General features: G+C 43.9%; 1 protein-coding gene across 1 annotated transcript in view; it reads left to right on the forward strand.

The window, feature by feature from the left end:
- LOC129709602 (glutamate receptor ionotropic, kainate 3-like) overlaps nucleotides 1-17,519 on the forward strand; it is a 593,488-nt gene extending 575,969 nt beyond the window's left edge. Inside the window, exon 16 of the mRNA XM_055656054.1 lies at nucleotides 1,602-17,519. Within this exon, the coding sequence (XP_055512029.1) occupies nucleotides 1,602-1,796 (195 nt within the window). The 3' untranslated portion in view covers nucleotides 1,797-17,519. The remainder of the gene's footprint in view (nucleotides 1-1,601) is intronic.
- Nucleotides 17,520-21,980: the final 4,461 nt, after the last annotated feature.

Consider the following 21,980-nt stretch of genomic DNA (forward strand, 5'->3'; position numbering starts at 1 on the left):
CTTTGTGGCAGCAGGAGTAGCCCATTCCGCCCTTTGAGCCAGTTCCTTCTTCCACATTTAGTCTACCCTATACTCTGGATGAAATGCCAGAACATAAAGGAAATTCGGATCTATCCTTCAAACGAAATCCAATAATTTGGCTGATTTGTTATCAAACCTTTGTAGCCAGCACGGCAGCATTCAGATAGATAATGATACTTGAATGATGTTTGGAGAAATATTGGAAAAGGCGTTCTTATAGAAACTTACCAAATTCTTAAGGGGTTGGATAGGCTAAATGAAGGAAGATTGTTCCCGATGGCGGGGAAGTCCAGAACAAGGGGTCACAGTTTAAGGATAAGGGGGAAATCTTTTAGGACCGAGATGAGAAAAACATTTTTCACATAGAGAGTGGTGAATCTCTGGAATTCTCTGCCACAGAAGGTAGTTGAGGCCAGTTCATTGGCTATATTTAAGAGGGAGTTAGATGTGGCCCGTGTGGCTAAAGGTATCGGGGGTATGGAGAGAAGGCAGGTACAGGATACTGAGTTGGATGATCAGCCATGATCATATTGAATGGCGGTGCAGGCTCGAAGGGCCGAATGGCCTACTCCTGCACCTATTTTCTATGTTTCTATGTTTCTATGTAAGGGTTGTTAAGACAGTTAGCTTCTGTAATCTGCCCCTGTGTGTGGTAGGCTGGTAGAATCCAAGAGGGGTTGCTGGAAATGTGAGAAGAGTAAAATGAGTGCTGTCTGTGTGGAGTTTGCAGGAGCACTTAGCGACCATATCAATTTCCCTCAGTTACTCCAGAAGATGCGGGGCTGAGAGTCATAGACTTGTACACTTACACAGTCCTTCAGCCCAACTGATCAATGCCAACCATGTTGTCCCATCTAAGCTCATCCCATTTACCTGTGTTGGACCCATATCCCTTTAAATATTTCCTATCTTTCCATGTAACTGTCCAACTGTCTTCTATGTGACCATTTCAATGGCGCATTTCACATTGTCCCATAGATTTTATTCAGTAATTTCTTTGTGCACTGTCTAAATGGAGAAGAATTCCAGATGAGCAAAGTACAGCAGGCATTTGTTCCGGTGAATTGTGAAATATTAGCAGAGATGTGAAGCAAGTGGTTGGGAAGGCATATGGTTTATTAGTCTTTATTGCAAAACAATTGATATTTAGAAAGAGGGGAACATTTTTAAATCAGTACACACAGGGCAGCACGGTGGCGCAGCGGTGGAGTTGCTGCCTTACTGCGCCAGAGACTCGGGTTCAATCCTGGCCACTGGTGCTGTCTGTACTTAATTTGTACGTTCTCCGTGAGACCGCGTGGGTTTTCTCCGGGTGCTCCGATTTCCTCCCACACTCCAAACATGTACTGACCGGTTTGTAGGTTGATTGCAGTTTGTAGGTTAAGTATGTAGGATAGTGATAGTGTTCAGGGATGATTGCAGGTCAGCGCGGACTCATTGGGTAAGCATGCAGATGTCTAAAAATGATCTGTGCACAGAGATCCATTTGCTCAAAATGGCTCTGCCTTATTCTGGTGGGAAAGATATTACAAGATGCGATAAAACTGGTATCACCAATGATGTGACCGTTATCTTTGCAGAGATCCTTGTGCAGCACCATGGTACAGGAGCTCCAGCTGTCTATGACGTGCCAGCGGAGGGTGAAACACAAACCTCAGGCACCAGTCATGGTAAAGACCGAAGCAGTGATCAACATGCACACATTCAACGACCGACGGCTGCCAGGCAAGGACAGTCTGGGCTGCAACACTGGGCTGTCTCCAGTGTTCCCCTAGGGAGGCGTGCATGCGAGACCTGTGTGCCGGGAGCAGTATCGGCGCGCTCTGGCACCGGATGAGGAGAACGGCTGAGGAGCTTGGTTTCAGAGACAGGGCCTGTCGGACATTGGCGGTGTGTGTTTGGAAAATGGCGCCAAAACCACAGAGCATGGACAATGCGATATGCAATGCATGGATAAACAAAAAAAACAAAAAAATAACATCACAAGGCTGCAGGTAGTGTTTCTGAAACTTGAAGCAGGGACGTAAAAATGCAAAGAGTAAACGCGTGGGGAAATTCATTGCTGACCCATCGGAAGAAATGGAACCAGGGATTGCAACAATGCAATTAAACCTTGGTGGAACCTCCAGCATGGCAATAAGAGTTTGGTGTTGGTTTTGACTCCGACAAGAGGCATCTGTGGATATTGATTTCAGATACGCTGCTCACAATCTGCTCATTCAAGGGTGCAATTGACCATTTTACACAGCATGGGAAGTTGCTGTCATGCCTTGGCAGCTGTTTCTCCCTTATCTGTTACCTCAGTGCTGTGTGTGCTTCCGTCTTTGCTGTCGAGCGAGAACTAATAGACAGAGCTGGAGGTGAACACTGCCTCCAGAGAAACTGAGAACGGGGGGAGGGAGGGGGAAACAAACATCTAAACGGAATGGACTAAACAGATATCACCACGACAAGCAGCGTATAAAAAAATGTAGTTGTTTTCATATTTTGTGTCCAGTTTTTTATCTAATTGTTTAATTTGTGCTTGATTAACAGAAAGAACACGTAGATGTCTTTTTATCAAATGAAAGGTTCGGGAGGGATTTACAGTGTGAACAAAACTTTGATTCAGTAAAAGTTACCAAAGAACTATCTGCTTACTGGAGGTAGTCCGTGGCGCATCTGTTGATTTTATTTTAAATAGCCTTCAGGTTTGTTTCTGAAATCTGTACTCTGAAGTTTCTGATCACTGAGCCACAGACTGCTTCTGGTCTTTTGCAGGCATCGATATCTGTAAGCATCCCAATAGTTGGTTGGTTGGAGATTGATCCATGCAAAGCATATGTCCTTAGGCTAGAGGTGGTAGACTTGCAACAAATGACCGATTCTCCTGCCCGATGCCACGTTGAGCAATTGCAAGGATATCTGCTGTAATTTGGTACGGGCTCTCTGAGGCCCAGATTTAGTTTAGTTTAGAAATAGTGTGGAAACAGGCCCTTCAGCCCACCGAGTCCTCGCTGACCAACGATCCCCACACACTTACACTATCCTACACACACTAGGGACAATTTACATTTATACAAAGCCAATTAACCAGCAAACCAGTACGTCTTTGGAGTGTGGGAGGAAACCGGAGCACCCGGAGAAAACCCACGCAGTCACAGGTAGAACAAGGAAAAACGCCGTTCAGACAGCACCCGGAGGCAGGATTGAACATAGGTCTCTGGCGCAGTAAGGCAGCAACTCTACTGCTGCATCACTGTGCCGCCCATAACATCCTCACGTATACATCCAGCCCACTACAGCTTCATAAGTTCATAGGTTATAGGAGCAGAATTAGGCCATTTGGCCCATCAAGTCTAGTCCATCATACAATCATGACTGATCTATCTTTCCCTCTCAATCCCATTATCCTACATTCGCCCCATAACCCCTGACATCTGTACTAATCAAGAATTTGTCAATCTCCGCCTTCCATTCACTTGGCCTCCACAGCCGTCTGTGGCAACGAACTCCGCCACCCTCTGACTAAAGAAATTCCTCCTCTTCTCCTTTATTATGAGGCTGCAGCCTCTAGTCCTGGACCCTCCCACTAGTGAAAATATTCTCCACATCCACTCTATCCAGGCCTTTCACTTTCAATGAGGTCCACCCTCTAACTAAAGCTGAGCAAATATCTATTTAAAAGATGCAGTTTTCTCTTTCTTTTTATTCCCAATTATTTATTTTCAATGTAGAAAAAAAGAACTGCAGATGCTCTTTGATACGAAAGGTAGACACAAAATGCTGGAGCAACTCAGTGGGTCAGGCAGCATCTCTGGAGAAATGGATGGGTGAAGTTTTGGATCGGGACTTCTTATTCAAACTGAAGGATTGTCAGGAAGTCTTAAAATAAAATCGTAAGACTTAAAATCTAGTTTTAAATACAATAATATTCCACAATATTTTAAAAAAAGGGAAGAATTCAGCCCGAAGAAGGGTCCAGCCTGAAATGTCACCCATCCTTTTTATCCCGAGATGTTGCCTGACCCACTGAGTTACTCCGGCACTTTGTGTCTATCTTTGGCACGAAATCTTTCATATTTATTCTTGCTCATGCTGTAACACCCCTCATGGTTGGTATTGTAAATGTGGTCATTTGTAAATCATGCCACTCTTTGAACTAAATATTTTCGTTTAGTTTAGAGATACAATGCGGAAACAGACCCTTCGGCCCACCGAGTCCATGCCGACCAGCGATCCCCGTATGCTTACACAATCCTGCACAATTTACAATTTCACCGAGACAATTAACCTACAAACCTGTACGTCTTTGGAGTGTGGGAGGAAACCGGAGCTCCTGGAGAAAACCAATACAGGTCACAGGGAGAATGTACAAACTCTGTACAGACAGCACCCATAATCAGGAACAAACCCAGGTGTCTGGTGCTGTAAGGAAGCAACTCTATCGCTGTTCCACCGTGCCAGCCATAATCCCAGATCTCACCCACCTCACATTAACATCCAGACCACAACAACTCCATAAATTCATATGCTCATAAGTTATAGGAGCAGAATTAGGCTAATCTGTTCATCAAGAATCTGAAGAATCTACTCTGCCATTCAATCTATCCCCATCAGAAACACACACACACAGAGTGCACAAACATAGCTGGTCGCTTCCTTCTTCTTTGAAGCAGTGGGAGTAAGAGTGAGGCAGACAAACTGAGGTAGAATTTTGAAATAAGACGCCTCCCTAAAAAGCTTTTGATTTGAGACGTTGAGTTAGTTGCCATGAGAGTGGATGTTATCATTAAAATTTTAATCACCTTGACCCCTGTTCTGATTCATTATTAATGACATTTATCCTTCAAAATCTAACACACTTATACAAATTGAGTCTATTTTTTAAGTTTTATTTTAATGCTTGCTGACAGTTCTTTGGCATTTGCTATCGTGTGTCACATATTGTAAAACTAATAGTATGAAGACTGAGGAATTGAGTCTGAGGAAGGGTCCCGACCCGAAACTATCCATGTTCGAAGGTAGACACAAAATGCTGGAGTAACTCCGTTGGACAGGCAGACATGTCAAGACCCTTCTTCAGTCTGAAAACCAGGAAAAACCCAAAACTTCACCCATTCCTTCTCTCCAGAGATGCTGTGTCTATCTCTGATTTAAACCAGCATCTGCAGTTCCCTCCTACATACCTATCCATGTTCTCCAGTGATGCTGTCTGACCTGCTGAGTCGCTCCAGCACAGTATCTCTTTTTTTTGGTGTAAACCAGCATCTGCAGTTCCTTGTGTCATAGAAACATAGAAAATAGGTGCAGGAGGGGGCCATTCGGCCCTCCGAGCCAGCACCGCCATTCATTGTCTGATCGTCCCCAATCAATAACCCGTGCCTGCCTTCTCCCCATATCCCTTGATTCCACTAGCCCCTAGAGCTCCATCTAACTCTCTCTTAAATCCATCCAGTGATTTGGTCTCCATAGCCCTCTGTGGAAGGGAATTCCACAAATGCACAACTCCCATTACCCTACCCAATATTATTTCTCACCTAATGAACATTTCTTTCAGTTCCTCTACCCCCTTATATCCTCTGTCCTCCAGTACTTCTGGGAGATTGTTTGTGTCTTCCTTAGTGAAAACAGATCCGAAGTACCTGTTCAACTCTTCTGCCATTTCCTTGTTACCCATAATAATTTCACCCGTGTCTGCATTCAAGGGACCCACATTTGACTTTGCTATTATTTTTTCCTTAACATATCTAAAGAAGCTTTTACTGTCCTTCTTTACATTCCAGGTCAGCTTCCCCTCGTACTTCATCTTTTCAGCCCGTATTACCCGTTTTGTTTCCTTCTGTTGTCCCATGAAAGTTTCCCAATCCGAGCAGAGATTCCCCACTGTGTATTGGAGCTGGTCCAATGTGCTTTGGTAACTGGTGAGAATTCAACAACTTATGGTATACATTAACCATGTTATGTTGCAGCCAATAATTAAACTTTATTTCAATATTACTTCGGTCACAAAACGTTAAGATGGTAAACAAAATACAAAGTGTTGTGAAAACTCAGTGAGTCAGTCAACATCTGTGGAGGGAATGGGTAACTTGTATCATTACATATGGTAACACGTCTGCTGCAATATAGGAAACCAGGCTTCACAACCTAGCCTCCAAAATAAGAACCTAAGCACTACCCCTCTCCACTCCCCTTGCTCTTTCCCTCCCCCCAATGCCCCCTTTCCTTCACTAAACGTTGGCTAGCCAATTCCACACTGTCCTAGGATCACACCATCCCTAACCAAGAATCAGCCTATCAAGGAACCTCCCTGCCTATCTGTTGCAGGCCATGGTTTGTCCTGGTCTATTCTTCCTTCCATCTCCCCCCCCTTCATCACCACTCTCTACAATCAGACTGAGAAAGGGTCCCGACCCAATACATTACCAATCCATTTTCTCCAGAGATGCTGCATGACCCGTTGAGTTACTACAACAGTTTGTGTCTATCTTTGGTATAAACCGACATCTGCAGTTCATTTTTGTTATATTATAAGAAGCTAAATGTAAGAAATGGAAGCAGAAGGAAGCCTCTCTTCTTTCTCCATCATTCAATGAAGCCATGGCTGATCGTTTAACTCAGTGCCAGTCTCCTACACCAAACTGGTGAGATTCCCTTAAAGTCTAGATATATGTTGGTCTCTGCCTTGAATGTTCATTCCTCGATGCCTCAGGAGAGCATGAAACCAGGATTCCCATGCTGGCTGGGACTTGTTACCTGTGATACATTGGACGTTTGGCCCTCTACATAAGGCCAAGGCATTTCAGTGTCCCATAACAGTTTAGTGACCATCTGTTGACGTCAGAGCATTGCAGAGTGGACAATGGAAAGTTGAGGTAGAGAGGTGGAGGTGGAGGGGGAAGGAGAGGGGCAGAAGAATAAGAACCACATCCTTTACTGCATCATTCAAATACATAATGATTGAAACCCAAAGTAACACAACAGTGCTAGGCATGTTCATTCTAGATTAGATCCTTATCTTGCCTTTAGTTTAGTTTAGTTTAGTTTAGAAATACAGCGCGGAAACAGGCCATTCGGCTCACCGAGTCAGCGTCGATCAGTGATCCCTGCACATTAACACTATCCTACACATAGTAGGGATGATTTATAATTATACCAAGCCAATTAACCGACAAATCTGCACATCTTTGGAGTGTGGGAGGATCCCGGAGGAAACCCACGCAGGTCACGGGGAGAACGTACAAACTCCATGCAGACAGCATCCATATTCAGGATCAAACCCAGGTCTCTGGCACTTAAGGCAGCTACTGCAACTTAAAATAGGAAAGCTTGTTTAGTCCTCTTTATAGGGTGTGGGAAGCAGTAGCTCTTCAGTTTTATCAGATGTTGATATACCACACAGGAATACCATGTTACTTCTCTGCAGTTGAGACAAAGTCCAAATTGAGCTGTAACGGGCATGCATGAACTATTAGATTCGATGACGAAAGGATGGGACCACTAATGTCTGGAAGTGTTTTTACTGTGGCAGGACAGTGCACATGTAGTTGATCATTAGCATTCACTTATAGCTTAAAGGTTGTTGAAGTTACAATGTAATACATCTTTTGTAAGTATCTTGAAATGGTTCGGCTGATTGATGTGCAGTTCATACATGTTCCCGCTCCATTCATCATAAATGTTCCCACTCATGAACCTACATACCACATCCACACACTCTCTAAATCATCCATTGAACTCCAATATGAAGCAATTGACACATCAGTAGATCTTTCAGCCATTCGTATCAATCAATTGTTTCTGAGTAAATGGTAAAAAACTAAATAAATCAGTTCATTTTTCTTGTTCCCATTTTCTGCAAATCATATATGAATTGTGCTCATATGGGCTATTGCATGAAGCACTTGGTCTCTTCAAGCTTCCCAGACCCTTGATCCACTAAAACATCTCCAATGACCACAATGGCAGCACAATGGTGCGGCTGGTGGAGTTGCTGCCTCACAGTGCCTGAGACGCGGGTTCGATCCTGACCTCGGGTGCAGTCTGTGTGGAGTTTGCACGTTCTCCCTCTGACCGTGTGGGTTTCGTTCAGGTTCTCCTGGTTTCCTCCCACATCCCAAAGGCATGCAGGTTTGTAGGTTATTTGGCCCTCTATAAATTGCCCTGAAATTGAAGAGAGCAGATGTGAAAGTGGGATAACATAGAACTATTGCGAAGAGTTGATTGATGGTTGGCGTGGACTCAATGGGCCGAATGTCCTGTTTCTATGCCGTATCTTTCAATCAATCAATTCATGGTATTATGGTGCTGCTTGTCCTGCCGAGTAACTTTGTGTTCAGCCCACTAATATGTTTGATTTTTGCTTGCAAGCAAAAACAATGCATGTTCATTACCAGCCTCAGGTAGTCTGAAGAAGGGTCTTGACCCAAAACATCACCTATCCATGTTCCCCAGCATGGTCCATGCTGCCTGACCTGCTGAATTACTCCAGCATTTTGTGTCCTTTTTTATAAACCAGCCTCAAGGTCTGCATGGGTTCAACCTTCACGCCTTTAGGGACAGTGCTGGCTTATAGTGGACCAGCTGCCATGAAGCCCGAGGAGCAATGCTGCTGCTGCGATCACCGAAGCTGACAGTACATGCTCGCGTTCCATCTCCTCATTATCGCACAATCTCTTCACAATGTAAACAAACACCTCAAGTCCTCTTCCCCTTACAAAGTCGCCATGCTTGTGCCTTTCTTCTTTCAAATAGCCAAGACTCCTATCTGATCATATGGCAACCAAGTACCAAGATAGTGATGAAGGGACAACAGTCACACAAACTAGCAATCCCAGTCAAAGCTCAGATGTCGGCACTGAAGGTACTGTAGAGAGAAGTTTAGAGGTGAAGTCCGCACATGCTGAGTAACAGAGGGCGGTAGCCTGTGGTTAGGGCAGGGTGGCACAGCAGTAGAGTTGCTGCCTTACAGCGTCAGGGACCCAGGTTCAATCCTGACTACTGTTGTTGTCTGCAGGGAGTTTGTATGTTTTCCCTGTGACCGAATGGGTTTTCTCCAGGTGCTCAGGTTTCCTCCCACACTTCAACGATATGCAGGTTTGTAGGTCAATTGGCTTCTGTAAATTGTAAATTGGATCTTCTGTCGAGGATAGTGCTAGTGTACGGGGTGATCGCTGGTCAGCATGGACTCGCTGGGCCGAAGGGCCTGTTTCCACATTGTATGCCTAAAGTCTAAAGTTGAAACTAAAGGTTATTGGTAGTTCAGGTGCCAGCACACCAAATGTTACATGTGATTTCTGTTCTCAAATATTCCCATGATGATTGGGTTTGTAGCCTGCTGGCAAAAGCTGCCAGGGGATGAATAGTGTATTGTTTGCTTGCCCCTTAATGCAATGTTTCATGTGGGTTTGAGATGTCAACTCATTCACATTGATTAGCACGGGTGTTAGTGGTTATGGGTAGAAAGGAAAGATAGATCAGCCATGATTGAATGGTGGAGTTGACTTGATGGGCCGAATGGCCTAATTCTACTCCTAGAACTTATATGAACTTATGAGCTCGCAGCTTGTTCTGTTCACACTAAGGAAAATGTTACAGCCCATTTGTTAACTCCAAGCTCCTGGTTGTCTGTACATCCTCTTTGGTCTGCATGCAGTATTGCAAGGGACAAGTGATCCAAACCCAACATGGGTGCACTGTGTAGGAGGAAACTACAGATACTGGTTTAAATTGCAGATAGATATCTTCCATGTCTACACTTATCTGAAGATCAATATCTCAGCTCTGTGGCAGTGCTGGCAAAAACCAGGGGCTGAACGAGAAGCTCAGATGCCCTTTATGCAAGGTCAGTCTGCAACATCTTCCACTGCAGGTTGACAACATCCAGCAGCAATGCTGCAGCCACTGAGGAAACACTGAGGCTGTCCTGAAACAGGGCAGGGCACAGAGAGAGCAGAGAGATGTTATGATTGAAAACTTTGCTGTATCGAAGCTGAGGTGATTAAACACAGGGATAATGATGAATGGCCCCGGTGAATGAATGGCACACTAATGTGGAAGTGCCTCCTGCACACGCACACTGCCGTTCTTCCACTCCTCCCTCATCCTGCTCTGAGACCCTGCTCCTCTTTCTTCTCATGTCGAATGCTGCAATGTTCAGGCCCAATACTTGAGTGGCTTGAATTTAAGTTCCACCTTAATATCCCCATGCTCCCTAATGACTTGAGACCACAGAGATGCAGCATGGAAACAGGCCCTCCAGCTCGGGTCCGCACCGACCAGCCATCATTCATACACCTGCACTATCCTACACACTCGGGGCAATGTACTAGTTTACCGAAGCCAATTAACCGACAAACCCTCTACTTCTTTGGAGTGTGGGAAGAAACCGGAGCACCCGGATAAAACCCATGTGGACACGGGGCGAATGTATAGACTCCATACTGACAGCACCCATAATCAGGATCAAAGCCAGTCTCTGGCACTGTAAGGCAGAAACTCTACCACTGTGCCGCCGTGCCACCCCAAATTTAACTCTAACCAGCAAGAAAGGCCAGCAGATGTGTCCATAATGTGCATCTCATCAATGGCCACGTTGATGGAACGGGGAGGTTCTTGTCGCTAGACACCATGTTCTCCAGGAGAGGACACATGGCTTCAGCTGGATCACTGTGTTTGGGGTTGAATCTACATTGTAAGGGAATTGCAGCAACAGCCTGTTACTCAACATGCTTCCAGTGTGTGGGATTGAGGCACACACACTACTGTGCCAATCAACGTGCCTGGTTACATGGGCCATGCTATGGATGTGCTTGCGATTCTCATGCAAGACTGGAAGCAAGGCGGCATTTGAGGGTTCAAAACAACCAATGTTATGAGAGCAATTTTGCAACTCGTATATTTGGAAGCAGGATCTGTGTGGTAAATCAACATCTATACCTGCAACTTTCTTCTGCCTTGTTTTAGACAGGTGGACAAGCAGATTTTACATTTTCTGAAGTGATTAGTCAGGGTCTCACACAGAGTGGTGAGTCTGTGGAATTCTCTGCCTCAGTGGGCGGTGGAGGCAGGTTCTCTGGATGCTTTGAAGAGAGAGCTAGATTGGGCTCTTAAAATTAGCGGAATCAGTAGATATGGGGAGAAGGCAGGAACTGGGTACTGATTGGGGATGATCAGCATGATCACATTGAATGGCAGTGCTGCCTCGAAGGGCTAAATGGCCTACTCCTGCACCTATCATCTATTGTCTATTGGTATCAATCGAGCAGTTTATTTTCCCTTCAGTAAACTGTTCAAACAACACAAATTTTGGTCATGGGTAGAAATCTCTCCTTGGCAATTCCCTGCTAGAACCTGGAGTTTAGTGCACACTGGGACAATGCCACCTGGTGTCTTGCATCACGCTCGTGATACAAGGAACTGCAGATGTCAGAATCTTGAGCAATACACAAAATGTCAGAGCAACTTATTGGGTCAGGTACCATCTGTGAAGGAATGGATTGGCGATGTATCCGATCAAGACCCTTCATCAGACAAGCGTCTCGACTCGAAACATCACCTGTTCATGTCCTCCACAGACGCTGCTTGACCAATTGAGTTCCTCCAGCACTTTATATTTTGTTGGTGCTTTGTAAAATGTGCTTGGCGTATGTACCCCAGAGCAAAACCTCATTTTAAATTCCAGAATATAACAAAATGACCATTTCTCCTCATGGAAACTGGGTGGAGGATTCTTTGGGATAGAGAGAGTCAGCTTTTTTTACACAAGTATTAAGGCATTTGGTTACAGTAGTTTCAAACCAAACCTTCCTCAGATCAAGAATGTTTGATGCTGACATCTTGAGTTCATGCCTGGTGTCAGAATGGGCTGTCAGTCGAAGGTCTCCATTTCTATTAAAAACTGATCAAAGTATGGATGATATATACTTAGAATTTTATTTTTCACTGAACACAATCATCCAAAAGTGAGAAGTTTTATGTTACAGTTGCAAGTTAAATAATCTATCAGTTCAATGTCAGTTTAGTTTATTGTCACATGTACCAAGGCACAGTGAAAAGCTTTTGTTGCATGCTAACCAGTCAGCAGAAAGAAAAAAACATGATTACAATCAACCCATTGTATAGATACGTGATAAGGGAATAACGTTTAGTGCAAGGTAAAGACAGCAAGGTCCGATCAAGGATAGTCCGAGGGTCACCAATGAGGTAGATATTAGTTCAGCACTGCTCTGGTTGTGGTAGGAAGATCTAGTTGCCTGATAACAGCTCTATCTGTGTCACCCAAATATAAAGACCTTGAATATTCCCTGAACTTGAACTCTATTTAGAATTATAATTTAATTTACAGCTTTACCAATTTCACTGAAATCAATCAAAAGACTACAGATGTGTCAAATGATAAGATTTTGTCCCTGAGCAACTGAGAGAAATTTCTTATTGTGTCTGCCTTCAGTCATTGTTCAAAGTGGTTGGATTAGACTATACTTGTACCTTGCCTACAGTGATTGTAATAGTTTTATGATAGGTATTCGTCCATTGAAATGAAGAGCTGAATACTTGATTTTTCAGTTAGTAAATGTAGCAGGTTTATTTATCTATACTAAGGAGAGAATGTGTGCATGTGTGTAATTTGGTGTTGACATGGTTAGTCTAAGCTCTAACTCGACAGTGTACTCATTCTTAGTAAAGGAACACACTTAGCTCCCTGTACATTTTTTTCATTTAACCTTTGCGCTCATCAAGGTGGTGAGGGGTGTATATGTTAACAATTGGGACATTTTTCAATACTTGGATGCTAAGAGGTCTTCCCTCAACTATGTCACAATATCTCCCCTGCCCCAAACCCAACCAGGCTTCTATGACAATACTTTCTCACAAGAACAAATTTGTTGCATCTTTGGTGGAAAGATTTAATAGGAAACTGATGGGTCAATTTTTCACGCAAAGGGTGGTGGATGTACGGAACGAGCTGCCTGAGGAGGTAGTTGAAGCAGGGGCTATCGCAATGTTTAGGAAACATTTGGACAAGTATGTGGATAGGGCATGTTTGGAGGGATATGGGCCAAACTCAGGCAGGTGGGACGAGTGTGGATGGGACATGTTTGCCATTGTGGGCAAGTTGGGCCTGTTTCCACGCTATAAGACCATGACTCTGTGACTGAAATTGTGGAAACCTTGAGCTTTTCAACTAAATTAAATTTTGATGAAGATGACCTGATTATTGCACTTGAAGCCGTCAAGAGTAAAATCAATGTGTTGCGAAACTCTGAAAATAACTCCGGCTTTTGTGATGTTTGCGGGCAGATCTCTGCGACGATTGAATAAAACACTTTCTTTGAGCGTTGTTTTGCCTGAGTAGAGCAAGCTCACTTAACACAGTATCTGGATTACAGCCGCAGCCTGGATCATATCCGCATGGATGATCTGACATCAGGCAGCGGCACTCAATAGTCAGATTGGAACGTACATGTTTTGTTTGGATCAATCTGACAAAATGAATCATAAAACAGTGGTGCAACTTCCAGGCTGGATTTTAATGTTACAGTCAGCATTGTTGAAAAATAATCATAAAGCACCCACAACACTTTGAGAAAGGATTGATTTGAAGGCAGTGGGATGTATCTGTCAGCCACGAACAATTGCAGTTTCAAGTCAGAGCAAACCAAATGTAACCAATCATTTTTCTGACATCATAAATACTTTTCAGTCTTTCCAGGTGCGACAGAGGTTCACCTGCACCTCCTCCAACCTCATCTATTGCATCGGCTGCTCTAGATGTCAGCTGCTCTACATCGGTGAGACCAAGCGTAGGCTTGGCGATCGCTTCGCCGAAAACCTCCGCTCGGTTCGCAATAACCAACCTGACCTCCCGATGGCTCAGCACTTCAACTCCCCCTCACATCCTGAATCCGACCTTTCTGTCCTGGGCATCCTCCATGGCCACAGTGAGGGCCACCGTAAATTGGAGGAGCAGCATCTCATATTTCGCTTGGGGATGTTTGCACCCCAGTGGTATGAACATTGACTTCTCTAATATCAGCCCACTGGCTCCTCCTCTTCCTTCCTTCTTCTCCCCCCCACCCTCGCATAAGTCTGAAGGAGGGTTTTGGCCTGAAACATTGCCTATTTCCTTCGCTCCATAGATGCTGCCTCACCCGCTGAGTTTCTCCAGCACTTTTGTCCACCTTCGATTTTCCAGCATCTGCAGTTCCTTCTTAAACATAAATTATTTTCTGTTTCTTTTCACCTATTTTATTCTTTCCATTTATTCTGAGGTGCATACAATACTTAAAAAAAAATCTTTGAGTGCATTAAATGCACTGAATCACCCATGGCCATATCCTAAAATTCAATGTTCGAACTGAATGCCACATATTCTACAATTGCAGTCTGCAATATAATGTGGATTAAAAATCATTATTGATACAAAGCCCTTTCCATTTACTGCAGTGTAGCAGTAAGATGTTTGTGCTAACATCAAATCTCATTTATGATCACCTTTCAAGGCCTGAGTTTAAATCTTTGTTCCCTTCAGATTAATTTCGTACCAGACCCGTAACAACAAATCATCTTTCTGCATGTACTTATTCATAAAAAGTTTAGTTTAGTTTAGAGGTACAGCGCGGAAAATGGACCTTCGACCCACCTTTCCGCAATGACCAGAGACCCCCATACACCACCAGAATCCTAACAACACGGGGGACAATTTACAATTTTACCAAGCCAATGAAGCTACAAACCTGTATGTCTGGAGTGTGGGAGGAAACTGCAGCTCCCATGGAAAACCTACTCGGGTCATGGGGAGAACGTACAAACTCCATACAGACAGCATCCATAGTCAGGATTGAACTTGGGTCTCTGGCGCTGTAAGACAGCAACTCCACCGCTGCGCCACCGTGCCGCCCGTTGTACATGATCTTCACAAATGCCATGGTGATCGGTATTGGTGCAGGAAAAGTATCCATCCCAGGCCACCTCACCAACAACCCACGCTCTCTCTATCCCAGTATTAGTATAATGTTCACCAGTTACAAGTCATGGATTATATGGCAGGGCTCAGCAAAGCTTTCATCCCACTGGTTTAATCTCACGCTCAGGGGAGATCCATATTCTCATGCTGTGGACTGACTGCATCCAGGAGTCTGCAGTACTTCTAATGAGTTAATATTACTGAAGCAAAACTCACATATGACTTTTCTCACTCTGCTAGTAATACTCAGACGGAGCTCAGCCTCCCTTTGATTCTTTTTCTGGCACCATACGTAATACGGGTGTCAGGGGTTATGGGGAGAAGGCAGGAGAATAGGGTCAGGAGGGAGAGATAGATCAGCCATGATTGAATGGCTGAGTAGACTTGACGGGCCGAATGGTCTAATTCTACTATCACTAATAATACACATCAGTACCACCATACTGCTCATCATAGCTTATCATGGATACTTTAATATGCAGCACCTATGCGGCAAACGTCCTAAATTGTTCATCATTGTCTACTTTAATTATAATCTGCCATGGGAAAATCCTATTTATCTGTTTTACACAAAGAATACAAAAAAACGGATTTAAAGAAAAGCCACATATATTGCAGAGAGAAAAACACAAAATCAAATATGAAATGCAAGAAATGGCATAGGCTTACCTTTGACTCCTTTTAATACCATGCAATGCTCTCTAAGGATCTTAATATTTAATTTTGCACGTAATGAACAGTCAAGCTCATTTATAATGAAAGGGGTCTTGTGATTGGGGATAGGGTTGAGTGAGATTTAGCAGAATCAGTGGTTTCAGCATTGAATGAACATCTGGCCAGATTACAGCCAGTGAGCTGTGCTGTATTGATATTTAACATGGGTTTCACACAAAGAGTGGAGGGTGTATGGAACAAGCTGCCAGTGGAGGTAGTTGAGACAGGTACATGATATGACAGGTTTGGAGGGATATGGGGCCAAACCTGGGCAGGTGGGACTAGTGCAGCTGGGACATGTTGGCCGGTGTGGGAGGGTTGGGCCGAAGGTCCTGTTTCCATGCAGTATCACTCTATCACTCTATGACACTGTGGGTGTCATTTTTACTCAGCAGCTTAATCCCACCGCATTCACGAAGAACCCAAAAGGATATGATTGCTTGTGTTGCCACCTGCTGCTCTATGTATAAAAATGACCTAGAGTGTAGGGAGTGGATGAGAATGTGACATGCTATAGAAGTAGTGAGAACTGGTCGGCATGGACTTGGTGGGCCGAACGACCTGTTTCCATGCCGTATCTCTGAAGAACACAGAACTTCCCTGAAGAGATCAGATGTGGTGTACATCTGTGACTCTCCTCACCGCGCTGAGTGTAACAGTTGCTATGAGGGTTAAACCCCGTAGTTACAGTGGAGGTCATGCGTCTAGAACATCAATGGTGGCAGATTGATGCCCCTCCTTAACATGTTCTGATGGTCAGTAATCAAAACAGAAATGGCAGTAGCCAGCGAGAAATCTCCAACCAGCCTCTTGAATAAAGTGCAGTGTAAAGTGTGGACAAAGGCAGGTGAGAACTGTTACAAAGCACACAATATTAAAATCATTTGCAAATGAATGTAGTGAATAAAGAAATAAAAATGTTGATGTGTAATTCTTTTGGAATGAACGAGTGAGACTCTTGTAAAAGTGACCCAAACCTGAGCAACTGAAGTCTTCGAGCGCTATTTTAAGTTAAAGCTAAGTAAAAGGACAACGCAACCTTGGAACAAGATGATAAAAAAAAAGGCAAGTTGGCAGGAAACAAATCTTCAGGCAAAATATCACGGATTTATTCAAGAGGTGGAGACTGTGAATTTGTGTTTGAATTTATGATCCTTGTTTCATTTATTGGATCTGTAGAAAGTATTTTGTTTTAATGAAAGTTCTTTCTGACAATCACAGCGTGAGGTTTTTTTTGTTGTAAAATATCCTTTTGTTTTGCATATTTGCTGACCACGTTACTCTGTGACAGTCTATGTGCCGGTCAGGTTACTTTCTGTGGGCATAGAGACAAGCTGTTGTATAAGTTTTGTACAATATTTACTCCATAGTTAACTTGGGTGCACAGTATTAGCTGCTGTTTACTACTAAAGGAGACGTGTAGGTTCCAGTGTTGAAAATCACACTTTTAGTATGTTTGCCATCGGAAGATCTAATTTTAAAAGTCTTTTTTAAAAATAAAAAAAAATCTCTTTTCTGGCAAATATTTTTGTTGTGTGCTTGTTGTGGTTAAATCAAACCCTTTTTGATGAAGTGATGGAATTCCTCCATTTGGCGTCTGTCTCAGGCAAGCCTGAGCCGACCATAATATTCAGAGTCTGTTGTGAGAGCAAATGTGGTGATCATTCTTAAAATATTTCCTCTGCTCTAAGAGATAATATGAGCCAGACTCTTATCATTGCCCTGCAGTAGCTGGCAAATGTTTAGAGTTTAGAGTTTAGGCTTTCAAGATGCAGCACAGAACCAGGCCTTGCTGCCCACCAAGTCCACGTCCATCAGCAATCACCCCATACTCTGGCACCATCCTGCACACTAGGAATCATTTACAATTTTACCAAAGCCAATTAAATTACAAACCTGCATGTCTTTGGAGTGTGGGAGGAAACCGAAGCACGCAGAAGACACACAGTCGCAGGGAGAATGTACAAACTCCGTACAGACAGCACCTGTAGTTCGGATCGAACTTGCATCTCCGGCACTGTAAGGCAGCAACTCTACTGCTGCGCCACCATCCCAACTTGAAAAGTCACCCATCCTTTTTCTCCAGAGATGCGGCCTGACCCACTGAGCTACTCCAGCACTTAGTGTCTGTCTTTATCCAAAATCAATTCCTCTGTATCCTAGGGAGTAGGAATACCATGTTAGAGGTCAAGGGCAAGTCTGAACCAGGATCAAGTCTGAAGGAGGGTCCCAACCCAAAACTTCACCTATCCATGTTTTCCAGAGATGCTGCCAAACCTGCTGAATTACTCCAACACTTTATGTCATCTTGTACATTAATCAGCATTTGCAGTTCTTTGTTTTTTTTTTTCAAATCTGCTCACTTAGATGAACATTAACACAAAGGGTGGTGCGAGTATGGAATGAGCTGACGGAGGAGGTAGTTAAGGCAGGGACCATCCCAACATTTAAAAAGTAAATAGATAGGTTTATAGATAGGACAGATTTAGAGGGATATATGGGCCAAATGCAGGCATGTGGGACTAGTGTAGATGGGACATGTTGGGCGGAGTGGGCAAGTTAGACCGAAGGGCCTGTTTCCACAATGTATGACTCTATGACTATGACTGTTAAAGTTTCCTATCCGGTCATTTCAAGAGAAGAAATATCATTATCCCCATTGTCCTAACCAGTATCTAACATCACTAAAAGACACTGATCAATGCCATTTAGCTGTTGAATTGAATTGAATTGAATTGAATATTTTACTGTCACAAGTGATAAGCCACAGTGAAATTCTTTGCTTGCATACTTGCCATGTAAAGGGCGACGACAAAGTTACAAAGTATCTCTATGCCGGGTCCTCCTTTGCTCACCCCCCCCCCCCCCCCCCCCCCCCCCCCCCTCATGGTCCCCCCACGCTGGGTCCACTTTTGTTCCCGATGGTGCAACCTCCAACCAGGCACGGGCTCCATTTTTGTCAGCTTGCTCTGTATAAGTTAACAGGCGCTAACTCCAGCGACATGACTCAAGGGTCGGCGTGGAGCTGCAATGCATGGCTGCATTATCTTGCCAATTTAATTGGAGAATCAAAGGCAGGTTTCACTGTGCCTTTAACTATCTTGGAGCACCTTTCCACTTATTGCACCAACCAGATTAAAAAAAGCTCAGTCCGCAACTGCAGTAACAACAATTCCCTTAAGATAAAAAAGTCACACGTAGCCATGTTGTACATTGAGGTTGGAGTGTAAATCATGGCAGTGCAGTATTTCATAAACCAAAATGCAAATTGCCTCTTTTGTATGCTAATCATTGCCAAAACACTAAAATGAAATGAAAAGCAATGAAGAAACCATCCCACACAAACCATTAAAACAGATACCTCCTTCCATGGTGATATAACATGATTTTCTAAAATATGTGCACATTCCTTCGCAATAAAAATAATCACTTTTTTATATTTTCATCTCAGAACTGCAGCAGATCTGATGCTTTGCAGCAAAATAATAACACAAAGTATGCTTGCCAACTAGTTTTCATTATGTTGCTGAATGGGGAAACCTTATCCTAATGTAACTTTCTCAGCCAGCGAATTGTGCGCAATTCAGAACTATCATGGCCATATTGCAGTTGTATTACATATACGTTTGATAGCCATGCATAAATGTAAAGTATAATCGAATTAGCTCAAAAATGCCCTGTCTGAAAATAGAATACATTGCCTGATACCGTTCATCTGTTGCAAAGATCTTCAGCAATGATATTATCATAAGCAACCTAGAAATCCAATATGATTATTTCCCAAGCATATGATGGGAGTTGCACAGTCTATTTTGATTTAGGTTAGAGATACGGCATGGAAATAGGCCCATCAGCCCATCGAGTCTGCACCGATTGGCGATCAAACGTTCACTAGTTCTGTCCTACACACCAGTGTCAAGTTACAGAAGCCAAGTAACCTACAAAACCTGCACATCTTTGGGATGTGGGAGGAAAGCAGAGCACCTGGAGAAAACCCACATGGTCACAGTAAGAACGTACAAACTCCTTACAGACAGCATCCTTAGTCAGGATCGAAAACCCGGGTCTCTGCCGCTGTCAGGCAGCAACTCGACAGCGGTGCCACTATGTCACCTTTCAAGAAAATTACTGTCATCTTTAATGAGAAAGGCGAATTATTGAAGTTAAATCTTATAAGAAATAGTTCGAGAGACCAAGGTTCGATCCTGACCTCAGGTGCTTTCTATGTGGAGTTTACATGTTCTCCCTCTACCCATGTGGGTTTCCTCCAGGTGCTCTAGTTTCCTCCCAAATCACAAAGATGTGTGGGTTTCTTGGTTAATTGGTCTTTCTAAAATGTCCCAAGTGTGTGGGGAGTGGATGCGAAAGTGGGATAACATAGAACGTGTGTCAATGGATGATCAATGGTCAGTGTGATTTCAGTGGGCTGACGGGTCTGTTCCATTTTGTATCTCAAAACTAAACTGAAACTAAATTTCCCTGAGAGTCTGAAGACAAACACAACAGCAATACCAAACAATAAATGCCAAGGTCAGTACTGTGTAGGATGGAACTGCAGACGCTGAAGATAGACACAAAAAGCTGGAGTAACTCAGCGGGACAGGCAGTATCTCTGGAGAGAAGGAATGGATGATGTTTCAGGTCAAGCTCCTTCTACAAACTGACTGTCAGGGGAAAGGGAAACAAAAGATATAGATGGTGATATAAAAAGATATGGAAAAAATGAATTAAAGATATGCAAAGAAGTAATGATGATAAAGGATACAGGCCATTGTTAGCTGTGAGCTAGGTGAAAATGCGTTAGAGACAATGAGACTCAACAGGATGCCTGAAGCTAGTATGCCTTGGGTGGGGGAGTGATAGAGAGAGGTTACTTGAAGTTAGAGAAATCAGTGTTCATACCACTGGGCTGTAAGCTGCCCAAGCGAAATATGAGATGCTGTTCCTCTAATTTGTGCTTGGCCTCACTCTGACAATGGAGGAGGCCCAGGGCAGAAAGGTTAGTGTGGGAATAGGAAGGAGAATTCAAGTGTTTGGCAACCAGGAGATCAGGTAGGTCCAGGTATATCACTGTCTATATCTAATTTCACTTCCCCCTGACTCTCAGTCTGGTCTTGACCCGAAACATCACAATTCAATTCAATTCAACTTTAATGTCATTGCACAGATACAAGTATGGGTACAACGGAATGCAGTTTAGCATCAGTCCGTAGTAATAGTGCAATATAGAAATAAAAATACAGAATAAGCAAACAATGTGGACGGAGAGTTTGGAGAAATCTATCGGCGGGACTCCGAGTTCAGCAATGTGATAGTGTTGTTGAAGAAGCTGTTCCTCATCCTACTAGTACGAGATCTGAGGCTCCTGCACCGTCTCCCTGATGGGAGGAGGGCAAACAGTCCATGGTTGGAGTGGGAGGGGTCTTTGATGAGCTTCCCGGCCCGTCTCAGACACCGTTTTCGGTGGAGAGCATCCATGGCAGGGAGCGGGGCACCGATAATGTGCTGCGCGGTTTTCACCACCCGTTGTAGTGCCTTACTGTCCGCTGCAGTGCAACTGCTGTACCATACCGTGAAGCAGGTGGTCAGGATGCTTTCGATGGTACAGCTATAAAAGTTGGTCAGGATCTGGGGGGACAGGTGAGCTTTCTTGAGCCTCCTCAGGAAGTAAAGGTGTTGCTGCGCCTTTTTGATCAGATTAGAGGTGTTGAGGGACCAGGACAGATCCTCCGAGATGTGTACCCCGAGGAATTTGTAGATGGAGACGCGCTCCACCTCAGTCCCGTTTATATGGATGGGGGTATGTCTGCCCCCTCTGTTCTTCCTGAAGTCAACAATAATTTCCTTCGTCTTCTTGGAGTTGAGGACGAGGTTATTGTTGGCACACCAGGTTGTCTGGTGCTGGACCTCCTCCCTGTAGGCTGACTCATCGTTGTCACTGATCAGTCCTACCACTGTGGTGTCGTCGGCAAATTTAATGATGGCGTTGGAGCCATTCTTAGGGATGCAGTCATGGGTAAAGAGGGAGTAGAGGAGAGGGCTGAGCACACAGTGCTATAGTTATATATAGTATAGTTCAGTGTTATAGTGGAGGAGGTGAGGTTGTTGACCCTAACAGACACCTATTCCTTCTCTCCAGAGATGCTGTCTGACCCGCTGAGTTACTCCAGATTTTTGGGTCTATCTAAGGTCAGTACTGACAGTCGCTTCATATTTATTGTCAACCGTTTCCCTGTTGTAACAATGCTGCCTGATCCACTCTTTCCAGCACCTTCTGTTTTTGTCTCAGATTTGC

The sequence above is a fragment of the Leucoraja erinacea genome, chromosome 26 (genome assembly GCF_028641065.1).
Source record: "Leucoraja erinacea ecotype New England chromosome 26, Leri_hhj_1, whole genome shotgun sequence".
NCBI classification, from domain to species: Eukaryota; Metazoa; Chordata; class Chondrichthyes; order Rajiformes; family Rajidae; genus Leucoraja; species Leucoraja erinaceus.